The 23,785-nt window shown below is 47.8% G+C and overlaps 2 protein-coding genes across 3 annotated transcripts; one reads left to right on the top strand and one right to left on the bottom strand.

Moving 5' to 3' along the window:
* On the top strand, window positions 1–13,644 carry LOC135819634 (uncharacterized). 2 transcript variants are annotated; one of them, XM_065332877.1, is made up of 9 exons: window positions 1–430; window positions 2,940–3,252; window positions 4,652–4,867; window positions 6,098–6,223; window positions 6,581–6,820; window positions 8,785–9,111; window positions 10,420–10,608; window positions 10,868–11,064; window positions 11,681–13,644. In XM_065332877.1, exons 2-9 carry the CDS (start codon window positions 2,952–2,954, stop codon window positions 12,551–12,553), a joined length of 2,469 nt encoding a protein of 822 aa, XP_065188949.1. In that variant the 5' UTR covers window positions 1–430; window positions 2,940–2,951; the 3' UTR covers window positions 12,554–13,644. The 2 variants fall into 2 exon arrangements, with proteins under 2 accessions (XP_065188949.1, XP_065188950.1); XM_065332878.1 differs by lacking the exon at window positions 2,940–3,252.
* A 3,322-nt stretch (window positions 13,645–16,966) lies between these two features.
* LOC135819633 (uncharacterized) lies at window positions 16,967–23,752 on the bottom strand. Its single transcript, XM_065332876.1, has 7 exons — window positions 23,344–23,752; window positions 22,574–22,686; window positions 20,865–20,929; window positions 20,366–20,458; window positions 19,359–19,398; window positions 18,080–18,171; window positions 16,967–17,662 (listed from the first exon to the last, which is right to left on the bottom strand). The coding sequence occupies exons 1-7, from the start codon at window positions 23,603–23,605 to the stop codon at window positions 17,524–17,526; spliced, it is 804 nt and encodes a 267-aa protein (XP_065188948.1). The 5' UTR covers window positions 23,606–23,752; the 3' UTR covers window positions 16,967–17,523.
* Between the last annotated feature and the right edge of the window lie 33 nt (window positions 23,753–23,785).

Raw genomic sequence — 23,785 nt, 5'->3', positions numbered from 1 at the left:
TTGGCTCGTACCGGATAGGTTCGTTTTTACAACGTGAGCAAAGATTCTCTTTTTCCTGTTTTCTGTCCACGACTCTCCGAAAAATGCCGTTGTTTCCCTGATCTGAGGGTTTGCGGAGCTGCTCCCTCTCGATCACTCTATTTCTCTCTCTCTCTCTCTCCCTCTCTCTCTCTCTCTCTGGAGGAGGGTTGGCCCGAACGGGTAGGCTGCGAGTCGCTTTCCGAACGCTTCCATGAAGGATTGTTGGTAGCCCTGCCTGGCTTCGGCAGGATGTAGCCACTGCTTGTTCGCTAACACAATACTACTACGGTGCTTGTTCAGAAAGAACCAGAACGTCTCTGTGAGACTCGGTGCGCTACGTCCGCATCTACAAGTAGCTCTGCCTCTGGAAGTGATCATCAGCTCCGAGTTCCAGACCGCCTTCGTTTTGGTAAGTCACTTTGTGGCACGCTAGCCTATGCCGCTTCTTAGGTCCACAGCGCTGCTCATTGAAATCCGATCGCATGAATCAAGTTAGTTTGCGCCCTGCGCAGGCTCCCATCCCGGAGTTCGCAGGTCTACGAGTGGCTCTCGTAGGGCTGCAAAGCGCCCGGCGTGGTGTTGACTGGATCGGATTTCATTGAGCAGCGCCGTACTTCGCGAAAACATCATCCCAATGACCAATTATTTTATTATGTTCGGAGGTCTAGGGGCTGCACAGCGCAGGGGGACCCGGCGTGGCATTCACTTCCCTGATCGGATTTCATTGAGCAGTGCTGTACTTAGCGACAAATCCATCTGTTTCTGTTGAGTGGGGCAGAGAGGCAAAACCGTTTGCCCGGTTTTGTACAACGCAACTTGACAGCGAGAATGTGAAATCGTCATTGCACACCGTAGCCGGCAGAAGAGTTTTTTGAACCTACTGTTAACAAAAATTGTAACAAATGAGGGCTGCAATCGTTCCTTGATCCTTCGGAGTGGTGGCCTTCCTTGTTGGGGACGCTGAAAATCAGGCCGACTGACTATCACACCCACTGCAACCTTAGATGACTAGGCTGCAGTGTACCAGGCTTCCCCCCCCCCCCCTTCTCCATCGATTTCGTGCTTCATTGATCTTTGCCTCTTTTGTACAATGTTACTATAATTAGATACAGTTGAACATCGATTATCCGCACATCGACTATCCGACCATTCGATTATCCGCACATCGACTATCCGACCATTCGATTATCCGTAACAGTTTTTTTGGGCGCACGTGCCGTAGAGTACGCACTGTGCATGTAGTGAGCCATTCAAAAAATACGAAAATTTTGAAAAGTAAAAAGTAAAAAGGTCGTGCGGCTAGTAATAACCACTGAAAGTGTGTGAGTGACAGTTTTTTCTTATCCGGAACATTTGCCTTATCTGAACACCGCCTGACAGTTGTCTGCCCAGAGGTGGTCGGATAATCGATGTTCAACTGTACATGTAGCATGCGTACGTGCGCACGCATGTGTGTGTGTGTGTGTGTGTGTGTGTGTGTGTGTTCATATACTTTCTGTTTGAAGTATACATACCTGTTAACCCTGGACTGCTTCTGGCTAGATTAACTCTTGTGTGATCAATGGTGCTAGTGAAGCTTATATCAGATCCGCTCTGGTTTAGCCACCCACACTAGTACCCAGTATTACCTTCACTGGGGGCAGGGGTAACTGCAGTTGGATCCCGGGACGGATACCCTGATGCCGTCAATCCTTTTTCTGCACCTTGTCCTCACCCACTTACTGAGGTGTGGTGAGCCCATAAGTGGGATCATTTCAAGTCCACCCTAGTTTGGGGATTTCAGGGGGTGTCGGCCGTTGGGTGGTTCAATGGCCAATTGAGTCATCTTTCCAAGATTCCTTTTGAGTCTCTCTCCCCTCTCCCGGGGAGACCCACGTGACCAGTTTTGGCAGTGAGCAAGTACAAGTACAAGTACAAGTGTGTGTGTGTGTGTGTGTGTGTGTGTGCGTATGTGCGCGTGTGTGTGTGAGTGTGTGTGTGTGTGAGTGTGCCCTCGTTGCCTCTTTGAGGCACTGCATCACCTTTAGGCGGCAGTTTCAAGGTTCAAGGTTCATGTGCTTGTATGTATGTATGCGTGTTTGTGATGGAGCTACAAATAGACCGTATTTTCCGGGGTCTAAGCCGCACCCCGCCCCCCCTTTTTCGGGCCCGAAATTCGTAAATGTTTTTGACGTTCGCAGAATAAGACGCAAGTCAGATTTTAACTAGGTACATACATGTACAAGACGTTACAAATGGTTAAAAAGTGGAGAAGCACGACTGAAGTTCCAGCAAAAGTTTCTTTATGGTGAAAAAGGAGAAGGACAAAATGTTACGAGTTGTATGACTAATATTATTGTCCACCATCGTAGCCAGTTTCTTTGTTTGTCCTTCGCTCTGATCAGACAACGTAGCCAGTTTCTTTGTTTGTCCTTCGCTCTGATCAGACAACGTGGAAACACCGTACTTCTGCAATGATGGATTTCGGTGCATGAAAACGTTTGTATGTGCGTGTACATGGAACGTAGTTGAATGATGCCACACATGTACATGCACAATCATGGATATTGTGCATGGCACGCCATATCACAGTGGTCGATTCATGGCCAGCATTCGGAGTCTGAGCCTCAGCGGGCTATTTTTGGCCTTATTTTTTTTCAGGCGTTTCAAAGTGCGGCTAACACCCCGGAAAATACGGTAATTGAACGCTATACACTGTAGATTGAGACGCTGTTGGCCACACACCCAGAACATGGATGGCTCTTGTTGTACCTCTTAGAGTCATGAGTCATTCTATTCTAGTGTTTTCTTTGCCGACTTTTGGTCAGTTGCCATTTTAAGCTTTTCCCAGCATACACCCTCGAGTAGAGACTATCGGTACTAGTAGAGCTAGCTCTAGCCTTTACAGTGTTTCTGTGCCGCTGTGTGGGTTACTACAGGAGCACCCTACCATGGACAGTCCTTGGAAAAGCAAGGAGTTCTCTCACTGGATGCCCCACCTGCAAGGAGCGCTCAGCTGTAGGACGATTCGCACAGCATGCTTTTCTAAGCATCTGATCTCTGAAGATCAGCGGACGGAGCTGCGGGCCATAGAAGACCCAGCAAAACACAACGAGCTCTTGCTGGACAGGCTACGATGTGGAACAGCTGAGTCCTTTCGCATTTTTTGTGATATAGTGCGTGACAACGAACCTTCATCAAATTTCGCTAGTTTCCTGGAAGAGATGAAGACATTGGAGAGTTTTGTTGGGGGTAAGCCATTGAGAAATTCCGTTTGATTTATCATAGACAAAACCAGGCCGGCACAGTGGGTTGGTCAAAGACGATGATTGAGATACGAGAAGTACCTGGTGTAAGTCCTGCCTGGGAGCGGTTTTTCCAGCCGTGATGCCACCCAAGGTCAACTGGGAACTTGTGACCTGGCACAAGGGGTTCCTGGATGCGGCTGATGGGGTTTCTCGGCACTTGTGCCAGTTATTTTGCGACTTATCCCCTCACCCCCACCGTTAGGTGCTGCATCTGCCGCTAGGGTTTGCCGGGTGTTGGCGGGCGTCGTGAGTTACCTTCGGGAATGGCCACGATATTTTTTTGATGTCACATAAACGCACAAGCTAAATTTAGCTTTTTTGTAGGCGCGAGCAGGCACGCCTGTGTGGATGTGTGTGTGTGTGTGGGGGGGGGGGGGGGGGGGTGAGCGCGAGTGAGCGCTTAAACCAGATACCGTTTGGGTATGTTGCCAATAGGCTCGGCTGCTTGAAGGTGTATGTTGTGCTGCCACCTTTGTTGGTCTCAGGGTTCATATATTATCTAAACTTAGACATATAATCTCTATTTGAAGTATTTCTAAGAGTACCTATACCTGTTGACTAATGAGCTAGTACTTCTGGCTAGATTGACTCTTGTGTAATCAATGGTGCTTGTGTAGTTTACTAGTATATCAGATCTACTCTAATTTAGCCTTTCCCCTCCCCCACCCCCACACTAGTAGCAAGCATTAACTGCACTGGAGGCAGGGGTAAATGCAGTTGGATCCCGGGACGGATACCCTGATGCCATCAGTCCCTTTCCTGCACCTTTCCTCAGCCACTTACGGAGGTGTGGTGAGCTAATGAGTGGAGTCATATTTCAAGTCCACCCGGAGATCGGGATTTGGGGTTTATCAGCCGCTGGGCGGTTCAATAGCCAATCGATTCATTTTTCCAAGATTTCGTGTACACCTCTCTCCCCTCACCCCAGGGTAAACCCACATGATCAACTTTTGGTAATGGGCAAGAACAGTGTATGTATGTATGTACAAATGAGAGTCCTCCGGCACGGTACACTGCTCAATATTCATTTGAATAGAGCTATCGTACACACGTCACAGAGCATTACGCATGATTCGTTGCAACTAATAGTTTCATGTCCATAGACAATCATCATACAACTACTCTGATCAGTTGTCTGATAATTGTCTATGGGCATGAATTAGTTACAACCGGATGATGCGTGGTGGCGTGTGTATTTATGTATGCGTGTGCGTTCGTGTGTATGTGTGTATGTGTGTGCGTGTGTGTGTGTGTGTCTGACATGTGCAGTTGCGCACATAACATCACTGACCACAGATGTGCATGTGCTAAATGGTTTGCAATTGTTACCTCTTGTCTCTCAGTTTCTCCAGAGTGTAAGAAGGACTGTGATTCAGTTGTAAGTCTGATGAAGGAATTTCCTTCAACAGAACGCCGAACGATAGTGGACACTGCCGAGAACTTGTCGAGGATGCTCAAGTCTCGCACTGTCCAAAACAAGAGGAAACAAGTCATTCACTTGCCCAAGCCCACCTCAACAATATCGGTTGACTTGCTAAGCAAGCTGTCCACCGAGAAAGGTACATGTATGCGACCATTCTGTGTCAGAACGAGTGGCACGTACAATAATTAATGCTTGACTTCTACAGTGTGAAAGGTTGTGAAGACAATAGAGAGATTAAGATGCACGTTGTTTCCGACATGACGCGAAAGTTCAGCTCGCAGTATTTGGCTCGCGTGTCGAAAAACAACGCGAGTGACCTGCAGCTCACATCCAAATTTGGAGTTTTAAGCCAAATTTGACGTGAAATTGCGCGTCACGCCGGAACTAACGTGCATCTTAACCTCTCTACTATTGAAACAGCTTGCTGAGAAATTTATATTAGGGTAATTTATATTGGAGTAATTTATATTAGGGTATTGGCAAAACATTTTGGCTGAGCATCGCGCTTTCTAGATTCCTAGAATGTGGGACAAGGATCTTTCGGGCCGACACCAGAGAGTCTAGAGTGCGAACTCGTCGAGTACCCTGAGTTTGTGCTGAATATTGTTTGTGTGACCGGCTACACACCTTGGGCACGTCTGCTTGTGCTTTTGAGCTTGCCAGTTGGCTACGCTGTATGCACTGGTGCACTGGGCGACCAATCTCTGCTGTTTTCATATCCTACTGGCACGCTATGAGTGTCTACGTCTGCAGCAGCTCGGTGTTTTAAAGCTTGCAAGTCGTTTTTTTCGGTATGCGTACACGGGCGCTTGAAAATAGGCTGCAACCGTCCGGCCTAATCTACACAAACCGCACTTAAAAAATTCCAAGAATTCACCCAGAAAATAGTCAATGCGGCTAATAATACGATGGTCTAAAATGACGGTGCTGAACAGAGTAGATGTCTGGGTGCAGATTATACTCTGGAGAATATGGTACATATAGTTAGGGCCATAGTGTTTGCTATGGCATGTGAAGCAAAGTGGAATGTCATTGTAATCTCTAGTTCGATGCCGTCAAAAAATTAGAAGCCCAGAACTATTTCCTGGTTGCTGCATTAAAAAAAATTGGAAGCCCAGTACTATTTCCTGGTTGCTGCATTTAAAAAAAATTGGAAACCCAGAACTACTTCGTGATTGCTGCATTAAAGTTGCAATCTGGTGACAAAGCCTCTCGTAAAGCACCGCCACCTCCAATTTATACAAGCCGGCGAGGAGACAAGAATCCTGATATGGACAAAAACAGAGTGGTGTTGTGGTATGAATTCGAGCACTCTCAATCACCTTCAATTTATTTTCGGTTTTGTTCTTCTGTTGATGCTTTCCAGAACAGCGAAATGCTCTGATGACAGCCGAGATTGAACAGTTGCAATCCAACGCTGCAATATTTGATAGCGATGAACTGCAGCAATCTCGGTTCACAGGCCAGGTGACGAGGACAAACGGTGACGTCAGTAAGCTTCAGGTGTTTTTTTGCAGAACTGGTTTTTCTTGCTACCGTAACAGAGGTGTTCTGCTTTGTGCGAAACGGAGGGAAATCACACCCGGACGGTCAGGGTACTGTCCATGGCTTTGCGTGTATTGGGCGCAGATCTCTTCGCATCTCTATACTGAGTTGCGTATCTGTGAAAGGTGTGCATCTGGTGTCATTATGCAAGTGTTTGATTCTTGTGCTGGATGCTACCTCTTTCTTCATCTGGCTTGAAAATTCCGGAAGTCAGTCTGGAAGTGAACAGAACCGCATTCCCATGTCCAGAACTAGAAAACGACTTGTTTTGCCTTGTTTTGTTTGTTATCCTTTCCTGCAATAGGCATATCAGATGCTGACATCCAGGCAGAGCTCAAGAAGAAACCGTGTTTTGTTAGCATGGGGACAGCATCTACAGCCAACAGCCTCGGCATTCCGCAGATTACGCAGTACCTCAGGGACATTGGCTACATCGATGACGACACCACAACAACAGAGATTATTCAGTACCGCAGAGTGACAACGATACAACCCGTCAAGATGCTGGCCTGTCACGGCGGCAAGCGGTTCAAGCAGTTCAAAGGTAAGAGAATATACTCGGATGGAGAGCCAAGGATTACTTTATAGTAAAGAAAATGATCAAGGAGCTACAGGTTACGCTATAATGCCGGTTAGTGGCATGTAATGTTATCGCAGTAGCTGATTGTTTAGTAACTGGTGGTGTTTGTGGACACTATAGCGTAACGTGTTGCTCCTTCGTGCTTTTCTTTACTACAAGATAATAACTTGTGCCATGGAAAAATATCAGAATTTTCGTTTCTAAACTTAGTAAGCGACGAGGGGACCATGGTTTCAAAAGCGCAATCAATAGGACAAGCTGGATGGACATACTAAAACACACGAGTTAGAAGCCTTTTTAATATCTACATATCGTATTTCCTTGAACAGTCGCCGCGGCCTGTATTCAAAACTATCGAAACGGGTGCCGCCCTGAAAATGAGTCGTACATCACAATGTACTTGCTGTATGCGTAGAGTTCACGTACGCTGCACACTGTTGAACCTGTGTTGTCCAGCTACACCGTAGGCTAGTGCATCTTCATGAAAATTTTTTTTTCGTGTTGCACTGGAAAGGATATCATGGCGAAGGAGCTTGGGGTTGACTAGCAAGATAGTTGCTTGTTCAGCAGTAGCAGTCCGTCATGGCGAAGGGGATGAAGTGGAGGAGCTTCAAGAAGACGTCGACGATGAAAATTCTGGAGGCAAATAATATTATAAAAGGACGCCGCAGGTTTTGCTCTCTGCCGGTTGATTCTCTTTCTGCGTTCGTTCCTTTCACAGCGTCAGTGTGACCACTTTCTCCTAGACAAGTTTTCCGTTCTGAGTTCTTGGTTTTGCAGATTTAACAATCCTTAGTGCATCTTACGTTTCATCCATTTACTTTGTTTGCGTACTATTATCTTTTTTTTGGTAGTTGATAAAATAAGTCGTCTTGCTCTTCGTTATGTTGTGAGAGGTCATCATCATGGCGTGTTTGATTTGTTCCCTTCTTTAGATCGCCGTTGAGTCCTTTGTCCGAAGCGAGAGCAGCACTAGCTGCATGTGAAGGAACGTGACATCGTAGCTGAAGGTCATCTCGTAGCTGTGAAATTGCATATAAATTGTGAACTACTCTGCACTTGTGTACAAATAGCCCTCAGTTCAAAGAAACTGGCGGCGCTTATTCAAGGGCGGCTGGTAATCAAGGGGCAGTGGGTGTTCAAGGAAATACGTTTTTTTTTAAGAACTTTGAAACTCCACTGTAGCCTAGTCATATTCTCAGTACACCAATCTCGCAACACATAAACAGTCCTTGGCGAAATTTCGACAATTTCAACTACACGTGGTGTAGCCAAGGACTGTTTGTGTGTTGCGAGTTGGGTGTACTGAAAATACATATTTCTTCCAACACAGTTTCCTCTGAGACAAAAATGCGATAATACTCATAAAAAGGACACACTTCAGGCTCATTAGAAAAAATCTTGAACATCTTCCAACACAATTTGTACATTTGATGAAGAAGATGGCTGCTCCGAACGTTGGAGCTTGCGCTTCCCACCGACTGGCTGACACTTGACTGGCTCACGACTGCCATCTGGTCCTGGCGCACGCGAGGAGAGCGCCACGCCGTCCTCTCGGCAAACCTGCAAGAAAGAACCACTGCATGCTCAATACGCAGTGTTCCGGGGCATTCAGCTCCCCATCAGCTGAGCTTGAGTAGGCCGAGGAAGATTTTTGTTACAAATTTAACAAAGTATGAAGGGTATGTCGATCCAGCTTGTCCCATTGATTGCGCTTTTGGAAATTTATTAAGCTACGAACATAATGAAGTCCGCAGACATAGCTTTCATAAGTTAACTTTCCTAGCTTTATTTAAAGTGTGGTCTCCTCGAAGGTTGTTTGTAAACATCAGCATAGTTCCCACTAATCCTAATCCCTTGGTGAAACTTGATGCATTGCTTCGCCGAATAATTGTAGAGATTATTTCCGTTCTGTGTCTTTATCACAGGCTGCAGTTCCTGGGTGGTCAAGCTCATCATCGATTGCAATTTTGAGGATCGCTTTTGTCGGAGATTCATCGACTCAGTTCTTTCTTCTCTCGGTGGCATTCTGGGCAACGACTGCACTGAGAATCTGAATGGTGGCCGTGTACACGGAGAGAGCGGAGGCACGGCAGTACTTGTGCAGATGACCGCCCAGGCGCATGAAAAGCTGTACGAGTTGTGCAGAGATCGTCCTGGCCTACTGGCTGGTCTGGACATCCTGGAAGTATGCACTCTGGACGGAGCTGTGGCCTTCAATCTCCGACCCATTGCTGTCGATAGCCAAGGGAAAAGTACGAATAGAACATTCACATTTTTGTCTGAATTAGGAAGGATAGACATTTCTTATAATGTACACAAACTCCAACGCAGCCACTTACATGTTTGTGGAACTTTACTCCTCAACTCCAATATTGGTCTCTTTGACTGCGAAATCAAATCAGAGTATATTCCACCAGCTAGCCATGGCTCGTCCATCATAAAGGTAAATGCAGTTTGCTGTATTGCTACAACTGCATTTAGGTCATAAACACCACGGTTCAACTCGAGTGACAGGAACGCGCCCAAACAGGCTGTACGTTTTACGCTGCAGGCACGGTGACCAGGTGACTGGTGTATGCATGAGCACTTGGCCGCCTATTCAACCCTGGTCGATTGGGAATAAGGGCCGAACGCTGCATCACAGCCTACTCGGACCAAAACCAGTCGACTCAACGTCCAAAAGACTACAACATATGGGCCAATCGCGGCCACCTTTGCTTTTATAAGAACGAAATGGCGCTTTTAGTGACATTTTGCAGACCAATCCCCATCTAGTAGGGCGCAGTCACCCAGTTTCGGTGGAAGTGGCGAGTTCTATTGGGAATAAAGGAGGAAGGGAGCGTCTCGGCTTCCTCGGGCCAAGACTATTCGACTCAGCACCCCGAAGACTACAACTGGTGAAAATTGGATTTTAGGCTATACCGTATTTGCCAGAGTATAACGCGCACCCCAATTTTTAAGCAATGTTTTGGCGATTCAAGGTACTTCCCCTTTAAAAATCAGACAGGAGATTAGTTTTGACCTCTGGCATTTTTCGCAATACAGGTCTCTGAGCTATCATTTTCTGCCCACCAGCGTTTGTTTTGTGTAATAAAGTGAGAAGATACAATGAGTTTACTTGTAAAGTAGGGCTGAAACGATCGTGGATTTTCACCTATCGATTACTCTTTAGCTTAACGATCGAGTAATCGATTATAATCTTTAGCAAATAGCGTCAGAATTTTGTGCAAAAATTCTCCTGTTACCAAAAGCTAGGCCTTCATAATACCAAAAATCTGCATTAGTGACAGGGTAGCTCCAAACCATGACAGTTTTGAAGTCAATTTATATGCACCATGCCCCTGGCAACTGCATACACACAGCGGAAACTGATTCAAACTTCACAAAACGAGGGTTTTCAGTACTTTTTGGACTCAAAATCCCTAACGAGTAATCTATAACGTAACGATTACTTGATTGATAAGGAATTATCGATCGCTTACCGAGTAATTGGTATAATCGTTTCAGCCCTATTGTAAAGTGATCTACTGTCTTTTCTATTGATCTCAAATTTTCTGCAGATATCGATCCTGACCACCTGGAGCGCTTGGTTGAGGAATTTGTTGAGCAATTTCCGGACTTGGACCGAGATGAGCTCCAAGAGACGATGTCTACGCAGCCGGATCGTGAGCATGCCAATATGGCAGCAACCAAGCTCGCAGTAGAAAACGATCCCAAGTGTCTGAACAAACTGCGTGACGTCTTTGACCGTGAGTACAAACTATCTTGTGTTCGTAAAGGGTTTTCTTGACTTGAAATGATTGTTTAATTCCCAAAGTCACCAGCGAAATCGAGAGCACATAACCCCGAGGGTGCGGAACACCGTTCTCTTGGGGTCTGGCGAGGCGAGCTGTCCACATTACGTAGCCACGAACTGGGCAATCAGCTGTGGCATTGTGTCATTATTGCTCTCCTGTGTTGTCCAGATGCCAAGTACGTATTTCTGCTTTGTGTTTTACCTTGGTGCAGGTGTTGAGGAATCTAGTATTGATCGGCCTCTTCAGCAGGAATCTAGTATTGATCGGCCTCTTCAGCAGGAATCTAGAATTGATCGGCCTCTTCAGCAGGAATCTAGTATTGATCGGCCTCTTCAGCCTAGTCGTCATGTCACAGTGATCGAAAAGGCCAGCGAAGAGCTGTCGGCCCAACTTCAACCTAAATATGGGGTAAGAAGTTTAGCCACCCTCCCACCCTTCAAGAAAAGGAAGTGATCTGGTCCGGAAAGACACTCGAATGCACGACTGGTTGTGTTACACTGGGGTCTCTGTGCACGAGGGACCAAGCGAACACTGCGGAAGAGTGTGTTATAGCGAACATTATGCTGTAGCGGATTATGTTTTAACGCTTTATCCACGGTGTTTGCGACTGAAGTCTCCCATTTATAGCCGAATGGAAATGAAGTTTTACCGTAGAACTTTCCCCACAATACCCCCTTTTGTTGGGCATTTGGGGGCGCACCGGTGTCGAGTGGCCATGTATGTACACACGCATACATGTCCAGGTACCTAAGTGCCTGCCTGTATATATATACATGTACAGGCAGGTGAAAGACCCCGCTATAACGATCCTTACTATAATGTACGGAATGCAAATGTCCCTGACTAAACCGCAGGGACATTTGTATTCCGTTTGTTTGCACCTTGGACAGGATTTCACCGAGAGCAACTGCATTACGAGCACCAGGACATTCGTGGAGGAAGCATTGGGATGGGTGTAATGCTTATCATGACTGAGTGCTATGTAACAATCATTCTCTTGTATTACTGTGATCTTCTTGTGCAGTGGAAACGGATCGGTCAACCACCTCCTCCGTGGTTTCCTCCCTACGATGGCATCAGGATCACAGTGCATCAGCAGTACGTTTACATGTTCTCTAATCTCGAAAAAGGCCTTTTCCGTGCATCCTTGAAGAATAGCAACGACACAAGCTCTGTCCTACAATGGCAGGAGGTTTGCATACCAGGTTTCCCGGATACACTCCTCATTGAGGCACTCCACTTTCAAGGTGAAAAAATGTACTTGGTACGATGTGATGAATGTGATTTGGTCTATGTGATTGATGAATGCAGCACTATCGAGAGAAAAATTCCCTGCAATGCAGAAGGCACCAGAACGGCATCCTCACCAAATCCTCTAGTTTTGAGTGTGATTGATACGATACTGGTGTATTCTTGGTTCTCCTTCGATTTGATCCCACTGATTTGTACCTTGGATACTAGACAGTCCAGCGCGCAGTGGGTTGAGTGTCCGTCACCTTCTCTGCACTATACACCAAGAGTGGACAGTTGCGGGGCGTTTTGTGTTCCGATAAGCGGCAGTGACACGACACGATGCATCCTGAAGTTGGATGTAAGTGCCTGTATGGAGGGCCGCAGTGCGTCATGGTCTGAGACCCGACTCCATGGCATGCAGGATGAAATTGTACACGGCGTTGCAACTCCTGGCGAGATGTTTGCGGCAGTGAGGACAGCTCCGATACATGCTCAGAATAGCAGGCACCATACGCAGCACTTTTGCCATATTGACTTTACTAGAGGCGTCTGGAAAACGCTGCCTAGTATCCTTGGCAGGTGTGTGTCATTAGGATACGAAAAGAACACTCTTGTAGCACTCGAGCGCTATGGTGGGGTGTATGTTCTTGACTTGCCGGAATGAACTGAACCTCGCATCTTGGCAACATGTACCGCGCGGAATGCACGCAGCGTGACAGTGCCGGATTGTGGCTCAGCGGTTCAGTCCACTGAGTATATAAGAATCTACAGCAGACATCTTGGACTCACTGGGGTGTAGTTGTGTCCCAGATAATTTGTTTCAAGGAGAGCAGACCATTCAATTATTTGTAATCTATGTACTTACACCCATTGACCCTTGATAGGCATAATGTTCGATTGACGAAACATTTCTTGGTATAGAACAATGTGTGAACTTACGTTTTTTAACTAATTTTTTGACAATGATCACAGCTCACAGGCAACGACAAAAAATTGCACAGTGAGAGCATGGTGATGGTGAGGCTTTTTGCCCTCAGCCGACCTGAGGTGTTGTCGTCATGGGGACTCTGGTTCCTGTTCAACTACGTAGATGTGCATAACATTTTCACTGTTTTCCCGTTCACTTTAATATTAATTTCTCGGATTAAAACTGCCGAGTTGCTTTTTTTCACGGAACGAATCTTGATTTTAGCAAACTTAATCTTGATTGTACACGTTACAGTCCATTCAGAAAAAAATGAACTTCTAGCTTTTGGCCATAAATGGGTCAAACGTTGAGTTTTTTTAGAATTTTTTTCTGCAATCCCATATGGAATCCTCTTCCAATTATGTTTCTGAAGTTTTTTTGTCCAAAAAGCAAGCCATAGCAAGAATAGGATTTCGGCCAGGTTTTGCCCCAAAAGCACTGAATTGGGAAAAAACCATCAAAATCCAGGCCGTTTGACCCCGCCTGCAACAGTGCATTCTGCGGTTCGAACCCCAGTTCAGGCACCCTTTTTGGACCCTTTTTCAAATTTCAAAGTTCGCAGCACTGCACTGTGTACGATGAAATCACGAAAAATCGCCAAATACGGGAGCTCGCCAGAGCCAGGACCCATTTTTTTATGAATGGACTGTAGATTTGGCTCAAAGAGTCACTGTATCACTTGAGATATGATGTCATTATGATGTCATTATTGTGTCCACTATCTATTGTATACACATTGGTGTTCAGTGGAATGCCACTCCATCTCTACTACGAGTTTCGTGCAATGATACCATCATCTCGAAATTCAGGGCTCACGGTTGGGATGCCAAAACTCGATTACGTGGGAGGACATCTTGAAATCTGATCACCATAGAAATGAGCTCGCGTGACTCGAGCTATGCACGCGGCAGTGCACGCCTACGCGGCGCGGAGCACAGCAAGGACTCGAGAGAGTTGCAGTGACCTGGTGACTGACAAGAAGAAGTAGAACTGAGGAAGACGGAGACTGGCTGGGGACTTGTGTTTCACTTTGGTTGCCGTTCACTGTCGTTGTTATTGCTTCTTTCCGAGCGAGTGTGTTGCGAGCAGTGCTGGCCTCGTAAGCCGAAGGCTTCAGACAGTTCGTTCGCACGCTGAGTCCTGCGATGAGAAGTCGCGAGTTCTGCCGCCGAGTCTTTGCTGAGAAAGGGATCGACATCTATGTCGTCCACTGGTGCACTGGCGCAGGTGAGGAGAGGTAGAGGACAATAGCTCCTTGATGGAATGAAGCAAAGACTCACACCGTGTTCTAGTTCGTTATCTCTGTTCTCAGAGCGTTTTGTTAATGCACTTACACGAGTGAAAGAGCCGTGCCACGCTGCTGTGAGAAGTGACGATGGAGAGATGTGAATTATTTGATTTGCCACTCTCTTTCGTTGCAAGAGGACGAATCAAATGGCTTCGCCGTTGTACTGGTCATGTATTTTCGGTTCGCCATAGCTGCTGAAGCACACAGCAGTAGAGCGCCGATGAGCGAGACAGCAAACGGTCAATAATATTTCAAGAGTTTTTCAGTCGCGGAGGAAACATTGCAAAAAACGCCTTGCTGCTGCCTCGCTGGTGTAGTTTCCACATCGTACAACGCATATGCACAGGCTTCCTTCCTTGTCGTCGCGCACGGGAGTTCGCGTGCGCCCCTGCCGACTTAGCTCACTTCAAAACAGTATAAGGTAGCACAATATTGGCCGATTTTGACAATCGATGGCTCAAAATCTTCAGGAGATACTATGCTACAGTTTAACCGAAGCGATTTTTCCCTAGATGAAGGGATCGCTGTAGAGCATTCACGGACTTTGTGACAATATCTTTAGTTTCCCGGGACCAAAATCAAAAATTCCTTCGGTTGAACCCCTAGTTCACATCTTGCCTGGTTCCACCCAAATTTTCAGTGTCGTACTGTCTACCCGTGCTACCTTATTCTATTTTGAAGTGGCATGTGTCGCACTGAAAATGCGCTGCGAGATGGCTAGAGTTTGTGTACAAGTGGTGGTCGAGCTGTGGTCGCGTGACAGTCGACCTGTCGTCGCGTGAGCTGGCCAGAAACAAAATGGCGCCCACGTATTTGTACACAACCGTGAGCCCTGAAATTACAATGAAGAAATCAACTAAAATGGTCGATCAAGCCAATGGGATCGTATGTCATTGTCGAGTTGTGTGCCCTCTTTATTGGGACCTATGCAAGTGCATGGTTTTATCCGGGGGATTCCACAGTACCCGCCGGGGAGTCGGAAACGATATATTTACGACTCCCTGGCACCCAAGATGTTGCGACATCGGCGGTGATTGGTGAAGAAAGTGTCTGCTCCGAACATCGGAGCTCGCGCTTTCTACCGACTGTTCCTGGCGACTGCCGACCGGTTTGCCGAGTGGAAAGTTCGACGGGCTTCTCGTGTGCTCCAGACGCAGCCGTGAGTCTGTCAAGTGTCAAGTCAGTCGGCAATAAGCGCGAGCTCCAACATTCACAGCAGACACTTTCTTCCCCTGGCTATAGATTTCACAATTAATGGCTGAGAGTGTTTCCCGGCTTTACAGTACAGCTGAAGCGGATAAAATCCGGGCTGGTGTTCATTTCAACGGTAGCGGCAACTCGCCGGCCAGGGCCGGGTGCTGTAATTATTCATATGGTCTGGATTTCGCCTGCCACAACTGTACCTGTGCAGGAAACTGGTCTGCGGCGCATTCAGTGACCAAGATCATGCCAAGGTCGTGTACATGTGCACTCCGATGATATCCGGGCATGACACATCAGGAATGCCTTTCTTTATTTATTCCCGTAGCTATGCAGAAGACGTTACTTCAGTAACGTCTGGCGCTAGCCAGGGTCCACACAGCTTTAATTTGGTATTTATTTATTTATTCATTCCGCATCCCGTAGAATGTAGTTGATGATTAAAAGGGAGGGGGGGGGGGGGGGCGATCATGTCAGCCAGTGAATGAAATTTGATGGCTAATTTTATAGAGGGATCGAAGTCCAAAAATAGTTAATCTGTAGACGAGCAGTGAACCTTCAGTATACTTACACAGTACCGGCTTCATGGGCCATACAGTCTGTACGCTTTATCCAAGGTTCTGTTTAAGACACGGGTGACTGATATAGCCTGTGGTGATGCAGGATCCTCACAAGTAGGACTCTAAACTTATCCAAGGTTCTGAACGCGTCATATGGGAGTAGTAAGATTACGATTGAGCTGGCTACAAACTTTGATAAGGCATCTGGCGAGAACGTCTCTTATTGGTCGTCTCCTAGACGACAAGACCGGCCTCGTTCTGATACTTCAGTGTCACTGTGCTACTGTCGTGGACATGGAAATCCAGTCGATTGACCGGGCTCAGCGCATACAGAACAGTGCATGCATGCAGTGCACAATCATGCTGACATCCGATGCGACCAGCAGCGCATAGTAATGCATGCATGTGTGTACTGCTTACCTACAGCTGCATGGCCAGCGCGTTGGGGCCGCTAGACGTGCGACCGGATTTCCACGTCCACGACAGTATATCCAGGGCACTGAAGTTCCACTGTACAGCTATAACATAACATTGCCGTGATTAGGAATGCACTCATACATGTACTCACTTGGCTGTAGACTGTAGACTGTAGCTCAACGCACGTTTCACTGACCTTGGTCATTATCGGCGCTATGGGCCGAATGGTTCGTGGCATACTCGTAACTAGGCACGAGGCACTAGAAAGCCCTGCAGGCGAGTTTGTCGCCCAGCAGTGGCAGACTGATCGGGATCATGCTGGAATGCAGGTACGCGTTCGCAGTACAAATACGGTAACCGCGGCAACCACTTCAAATGTGCAGTAAAACCTGTGTTTGCCAGACCTTGCACCCAGACCTTATACCGCGGGCAAATCTCCATGCACCAAAGTGCTGTGGATCGAACGTGCATCCCTGGATCGAGCGGAATCTTGTCGTATACCAGGACAGTTTCCGCTGCACCAAGTGCGCCCGGCTAAGGCAGGTTTTCCTGTACCCCCCCCCCCCCCCCCCCCCCGGCTACGCCCCTGATGCTGCTGGCAGAACGGCGATGATTTTTGACAGGAGAGCTAGTAGATTGTACACATCAAGGGTTCTTCTCAGGCAGATTGATGCCTATGAAGAGATTGTCATGCAGACATCAAAGCAAAAAAAGAAAGAATACGTTCTACTGAAGCATGAAAGGTGGACGAGGCATGCAACAGCGTATGGTTCTATAATAGAAGGCAATAATTTGTGTGACAACAGCCAGAGACAATCGAACTCCGCGAAGAAACATGGTATTGAACTTGGAAATAATTAGACTATGGTAGGGCCCAAGTACAGTTCATGCCAGCTGCTGGCTGAGTAGATATACGAGTAAGGTTCACGGGAAATTCTATACGTATGGCCGTCCAGACCAGCTGGAGGCAAGGCTATCTTTGATACGGTAACGCTCTGCATGGAGGTCAATGCTACTAAAAAAACACAAATCAGTAAACCGATAGATATTGTAGTCAAAACGACGGGTAAGGAAACGGGATATAAATGGTCGAGCAAATGCTGCATTGGTGTGTTCACAACAATTTTATTCGTTCGCGATTCTATATCCGGTCGGAACAGGGAACTGTGACACACACTGACCCAGGAGTGCAAGAAGAAGGGTCAGAATCGCTTTGGCTGCAGGTCCAGATCGCTGGACTGTTTCTTCTGCTGCATGGCCTTCAGTGCCCCTTCTGTGGATAGTCCAGGAAGAAGATTTGTCGGCGGTGTTCCGCTTATGGTAGCAGAGGCATGCAACGCTCTAAGAGAGGAAGTGCGAAAGAGAGAGAGAGAGAGAGAGAGAGACACACACACACACACACACACACACACATGCACACACACACACACACACACACACACACACACACACACACACACACACACACACACACACACAAACGAAATAGAGTGGGAGCAAAGAGGAATTGCGAAGGAAAGAGCAGATAAAAAGAAAACAACATTCATCAGCATCACTCCAACATTACAGTAATAATGATGCTAATGCTCTCCACATAGGAATAGGTGTGCACTGCTGCTTGGCCATTATCACAGTGCTTCGCTTACAGTAGACAAAAAAATGCGGTTTCAAAACAAATCAAACACGTGCACACACGCGCGCACACGCACACACACACACACACACACACACACACACACACACAGCTCAGCAACGTACTGTCCAGCCAGTGCAGACGGGGACGCACGGCCAACTGGCTTGTAGTTCGTCGAACGCCGAATAGCAGGACTCACACCCTGAGGAACATCACCCTGGATCCCAGGCAGAAGTAATCAAACAAAACGAAACGTGAAAACCATGCATGCATCTTAAAGCCTCAAACTATACAACATATTCACAGAATGATTTGATAAATGCCCCCCCCCCCCCCCCCCACACAATGTGTTGCCCCCCCCCCCCCACACACAGACAATGTATTGCCCCCCCCCCACACACACACAATGTATTGCCCCCCCCCACACAATGTGTTGCCCCCCCCCCCCCACACACACAATGTGTTGCCCCCCCCCCCCCCACACACACAATGTGTTGCCCCCCCCCCCCCACACACACAATGTATTGCCCCCCCCCCCCCACACAATGTGTTGCCCCCCCCCCCCCCCACACACACAATGTGTTGCCCCCCCCCCCCCCCACACACACACAATGTGTTGCCCCCCCCCCACACACATACATTATGTGTTGCCCCCCCCCCCCCCTCACACACATAACGTGTTGCCCCCCCCCCCCCCCCACACATACACAATGTGTTGCCCCCCCCCCCCACACAATGTGCTGCCCCCCCCCCCCCCCGACACACACACACTAGGTTTCCTGACGAAATTCGTCCATCACACACGTGCACTAGGATTGCAGAGGAAATCATAGCATCGCCCACACACACTAAGACTCCCGAGGGGAATCGTCCATCGCACACAAAAAACCCAAAAAAACACAATCAATACCAAAGCATATTCGGGTGTGACCAGATAGCCTAAGTCCTACCACAGCCAGTCGCCAACAGATTTTCAACTACTGTCGTGGATATAGATATCCAGTGGAATGACCGGAGCCAGCGCCCTTACTTTTTTCAGCGTGCACACACACACACTGTGGCTCACAAAAACGCTGCAAAATGGACCAGCAGCTGCAAGGCCAGCGCCACGTGACTTCTCCACGGATTTCAATGCCCACAGCAGTAAGAAGGCGGGTCTGTTTACAGCTAGCCGCACTCATTACGTAGCTTTTCCCTCATCATGCCCTGTACTCTGGCAACAGCTTGCTATCAATGAAAAAAACAAACTGTTTAATAATGCAACAATCTCACTTCTTCTCCTCCATACGCTCTCAGGAGAGGAGGAGAGATTGTTGCATTGTTGAACAGCCGAATAGTACCGTTCACAGTTTTAACTGTTCTACAGCTGAAGAAAAGAAACCGATACTTGTCAGCTGTTCGTACCTTCATATTCGGCGTTGCCGGCGCTTTTCGTGGCCCCTCCCTGAAGACAGCACCATGTGACAGATACAGAAGAAGAAGAAAACACATATCTGAGCAAGCAGCTTCGTGGGGTAGGCTTACATACAGGGACAAAGCTGGGCTACAAACAAAGCTCAACCCTGGAAGGCAGAGGTGTTTATCAGAGAAAGAGGCTAGCTGCCTCAAAGTGCCATACTTGACGCACCAACACCTGTCTTGTCTTGAACGTCGCAAAGACAACACGCTCCCTGTCTATCTCTTTCCTTCCATCACACACGCATGCGTCCAACCCCCTCCACCAGACGCAAGCATACACACACGCACACTTGTACTTGCTCACTGCCAAAACTGGTCACGTGGGTCTCTCCGGCAGAGGGGAGAGAGATTCAAAAGGGATCTTGGAAAGATGACTCGATTGGTTATAGAACCGGCCAACGGCCGACACTGGCTGAAATCCCCAAACGCTGGGTGGACTTGGAAATGATACCCCACCCCCTTACACAACGTATTTTCCGGAGTATAAGCCGCACCCCCATTCTTTGCCACGAAATACAAACATCTACCATATAATTATATCACTGTCAATTTGATCATCGGAGTATAAGCCGCATCCCCCCCTCCCCCCCCTTTTGGATGAATTTTGAATGTTCAGAGTGCGGCTTATACCCCGAAAAAAAAACCCGGTACAAATAAAAGTACAGCCAAACCTGTCTGACCAGACAAGGGACCTCAAAAATGCGGTGTCTGGGTACAGGTGGTCTTCTTATCCAGGGCCATTCGACTGGAAATAGCATCCATTGGTCCTGGTTCTAGTGGTCCTATACGGCAGGTGGTCGCTGTATTAGAGTGGTCACCTTGACAGATTCTCTCTCTCTCTCTCTCTCTCTCTCTCTCTCACACACACACACACACACACACGTACACGCACGCACGTGCTCACACACACACACACACACACACACACACACACACACACACACACAGCTTACAGCGAGTTCAGTGACTGTTTCATCGTGATGGCCTTGTTGAGAAGCTCTTGGACGTTGGTGAACTGTGCTATGCCATGCATATCCTTCACAACACTGCATACCCAGCAAAGGAAGAAATATCAAACATCACACTCAACTGACAACAGCTTGGGGGAGGTGAAAGGGGAAGAAAGTCTGAAGAAAAAACTGATCGTCACCACCAGGACTCGAGCCTGGGACCCTACTATAATGCTTGACAACACTAAAACAATGAATATATAAAGCAACAGGAGAGTCAAGCCGCCACGGCCTGCCGCTACATGAGCAAATAAACTCAAGCCCGCACAAACGCGTATACATGTACTTATGTGCAATGTGCGTGCATGAAAGCGTGCAAGCTTATGGGCATGCAAACCGTCCAAAAGCCAAATGTCACACACACACACACACACACACACACACACTCACTGCAGCATAGCATGACCAGGAAATTCCCGACACCAGATCTCCACTCACACACCTGCCTGCATACTCCGTATCGAAGCACACGCCCTGAACTTGCTGGTTGATCTGCTCCAGCTCACGCTGCAGAGACACAGCACAGGATGAAGAATGACAAGACACAGCACAGGATGAAGAAGGACAAGACACAGCACAAGATGAAGAAGGACAAGACACAGCACAGGATGAAGAATGACAAGACACAGCACAGGATGAAGAAGGACAAGACACAGCACAGGATGAAGAAGGACAAGACACAGCACAGGATGAAGAATGACAAGACACAGCACAGGATGAAGGACAAGACACAGCACAGGATGAAGAAGGACAAGGCACAGCACAGGATGAAGAAGGACAAGACACAGCACAGGATGAAGAAGGACAAGCAAAGCAGTAGTATAGGTAGACTCAGGTGGAGAGCCAAGAATAAAGTCAAAAGAAGAAAAGAGCTAGGTGTAGAAGGTCAGACCCGTCGGTCAGTGTCGTGCAATGTTATCGCATGAGCTGATCGTAAAGTAACTGGTGGTGTTAGTGGACATTATAGCGTAACTTTTAGTTCCTTGGTCCTCTTTTCTTCTTATAGAGTAGTACAATAGTGTAGTACAATAGTGTAGTAGTAGTAGTTGTAGCATTCCTGTATTTTCAATCGGAAGCCTGAACAGTGATGAACACAACTCATAAGAGGGCTGATAACAGAGTAGAGGGGGGGGGGGGGGGTGAGAAAAATAATATTAATAAAAAGTCAAGAGATGTGAGGGATTAATAAGAGTGATGATCGACAGCCAACAAACCGTTCAGCAAAAAGGTTACTGAAGAGTAGTGTGGGGAGAAGAATGATACACTCAATGCTCTGACACTGACAGTCTGTTTCGCTCCAGTGAACAACAAAGAGTTTTTCTCCCAAATCAGCTCAAAGCGGCCAAGCCAAAGAAAGTACGAGTCACGTCCGGTATACTAGTAGACGTGCATATGAACAGGCAATCGTTTCCCGCCGTTGCCACTTGACAACGGCGTACCATACTGGGCCGCTCATGGCGTCTTGCCCGCTGACTGCAATCTGACGAATGGCCCCACAGCACGTATCGTTACAGTGTACTGTACATAAAACCTGTCAAGGCGACCACCTGCGTCCCACAGGACTACTAAAACTAGAACGAAGGCATGCTACTTCTACACTCTTTATAGTGAAATCACCCAGGATAAGGCGACCACCTGTGAACAGGGACCACATATTTAAAGGTCTCTTGATTGGTGGGCTCAGTTTCAATGTATAGGGACGGCAAAACCTGTCAGGGCGACTACTCTAACAATGCAATCGCCTGTACACAGAGACTACGTGTTCAAGGGTCCTTCGATTTGTTTTATTTATTTTTTTATACTGCAGTGCTCAGTTCCGCAGAGAACGGAATTGGGAAGACGTGACAATACAGCGGGAAGCCGGAGCAGGGTGCTGGTGAATTGGGCCTACCTCCCCCGACCATGGGTCTCGGGATCAGCGGCAGGGCCAAGCACCTGATCGGTCGGTTCCGACAGGTTTCAACCTTACAGGTACGGTACAACCTGTCAGGGCGACCACACTGATAATGCAACCACCTGTACACAGGGGCCCACATATTCAAGGTTCCTTGACTGGTCAGCTAGAACATGTTTCACTGCATGAGCACCATACTGGAGCACACCAGCCTTCTCCAATAACATCAATGTCCTTTAAAAACAAAAATATCTCACCTTCTTGTCGACTAGTACGGGCATGGATCTCCGCACATGTTCCTGTAGCCGATACAGACCCAGTGATGGCTCATTGCCCAGCAGTACAAGTGACTCTGAAAACCGGTCCGTTACTGAGAAAGGCAGAGAGAGAGAGAGAGTGTGTGTGTGTGTGCGCGCGCGTGCGTGCGTGTGTGAGAGAGAGAGAGAGAGAGGACGCACGCGTTTATGCAACTGCCATGTCAGGGGCGTCGCACACGGTACGGTCACTACGGTATTGACCGCACCACTATTTGACCCAAGTACCCCGTGAATCAATAAAATGCACTGATTTGGGCTCTAATTTTCGAAAATTTTCGGCTCAGCCACCCCTCCCCCACGACTAAATTGTACTTCAGTTGGCTGACCATACCACACTAAAATACCTTCCGACGCCCCTACATGTGCTACACGTAATGAGAGAAACATACAGAGTAGTGATGGTACATGTATCCGTAACTGTACAGTTGTGATACGCGGATTATAACGGGTCCTTGCTCGCGGTGACCGTGGATCCGCAGCGGCGCCAACCACCAACCCGGGCACCACATTGTACTGGGCTACGCTGTGTACTGCAGCCAATAGCGAACAACTATCGACTACACCACAACCATACACGTGCACACGGATGCAAGTTCTATACAACACACGAGCATGGCTTTAAAAAAAAATACTGGCACGTCATCATGTGCAAGTCAAAATACGACCACTGTCTGTTTGAATTTGAATATTTTCGACTGGGAATATTTTACCTTTGACGACGCGGTGTTGAAATTCAGGGTCCACATCCACCACTAGCCCGTGTGGGCCTGGAGCAGCACCTCTGTGCGACGAGGCCGCCGCGACAGGCACTGCTACAGGAACGCGTCCCCTCAAAGCGTCTTGACTGGCCATGTCCCCTGCCCCGGGCTCTGGGGTTTCGACCAGAGGCACCCCCACGAACAGCGCTCGACGAGACTTTCCCGTGGGTGCTCGGCTACTTAGGGAGCGGGAAGTAGGGGAGTTGGAAATCATCAGATCCCCGCGCAAGTCATGGTAGCACCGGCGAATGGTTCATCGCAGGCGTGTGGCAATCATGGCCCACCACTACCATCAGTGCATCACCATTCACCAGAACCCTGTCCTCTTCCTCCTTTCCAGATCAGCGCCTCTGCTTTGCTTGGCAAGCGTTTTGCCCTTGGAAGTAGCACCTGC

This window comes from Sycon ciliatum, chromosome 6 (assembly GCF_964019385.1).
Source record: "Sycon ciliatum chromosome 6, ocSycCili1.1, whole genome shotgun sequence".
Lineage (NCBI taxonomy): Eukaryota > Metazoa > Porifera > Calcarea > Leucosolenida > Sycettidae > Sycon > Sycon ciliatum.
This window is presented reverse-complemented; position numbering and strand designations above follow the sequence as displayed.

What these genes read in the sequence shown, in the direction of transcription:
- LOC135819634 (XM_065332877.1), top strand. Translation starts at nt 2,952, where the DNA reads ATGGACAGTCCTTGGAAAAGCAAGGAGTTCTCTCACTGGATGCCCCAC. An exon ending in CAAGCTGTCCACCGAGAAAG is followed by an intron (nt 4,868 to 6,097) that starts GTACATGTATGC and finishes GATGCTTTCCAG; the next exon opens with AACAGCGAAATGCTCTGATG. An exon ending in TGTCGATAGCCAAGGGAAAA is followed by an intron (nt 9,112 to 10,419) that starts GTACGAATAGAA and finishes AATTTTCTGCAG; the next exon opens with ATATCGATCCTGACCACCTG.
- LOC135819633 (XM_065332876.1), bottom strand. Translation starts at nt 23,605, where the DNA reads ATGATTTCCAACTCCCCTACTTCCCGCTCCCTAAGTAGCCGAGCACCC. An exon ending in CCGTACTAGTCGACAAGAAG is followed by an intron (nt 20,930 to 22,573) that starts GTGAGATATTTT and finishes GTGTCTCTGCAG; the next exon opens with CGTGAGCTGGAGCAGATCAA. An exon ending in AAACAGTCACTGAACTCGCT is followed by an intron (nt 19,399 to 20,365) that starts GTAAGCTGTGTG and finishes TGCTGTCTTCAG; the next exon opens with GGAGGGGCCACGAAAAGCGC.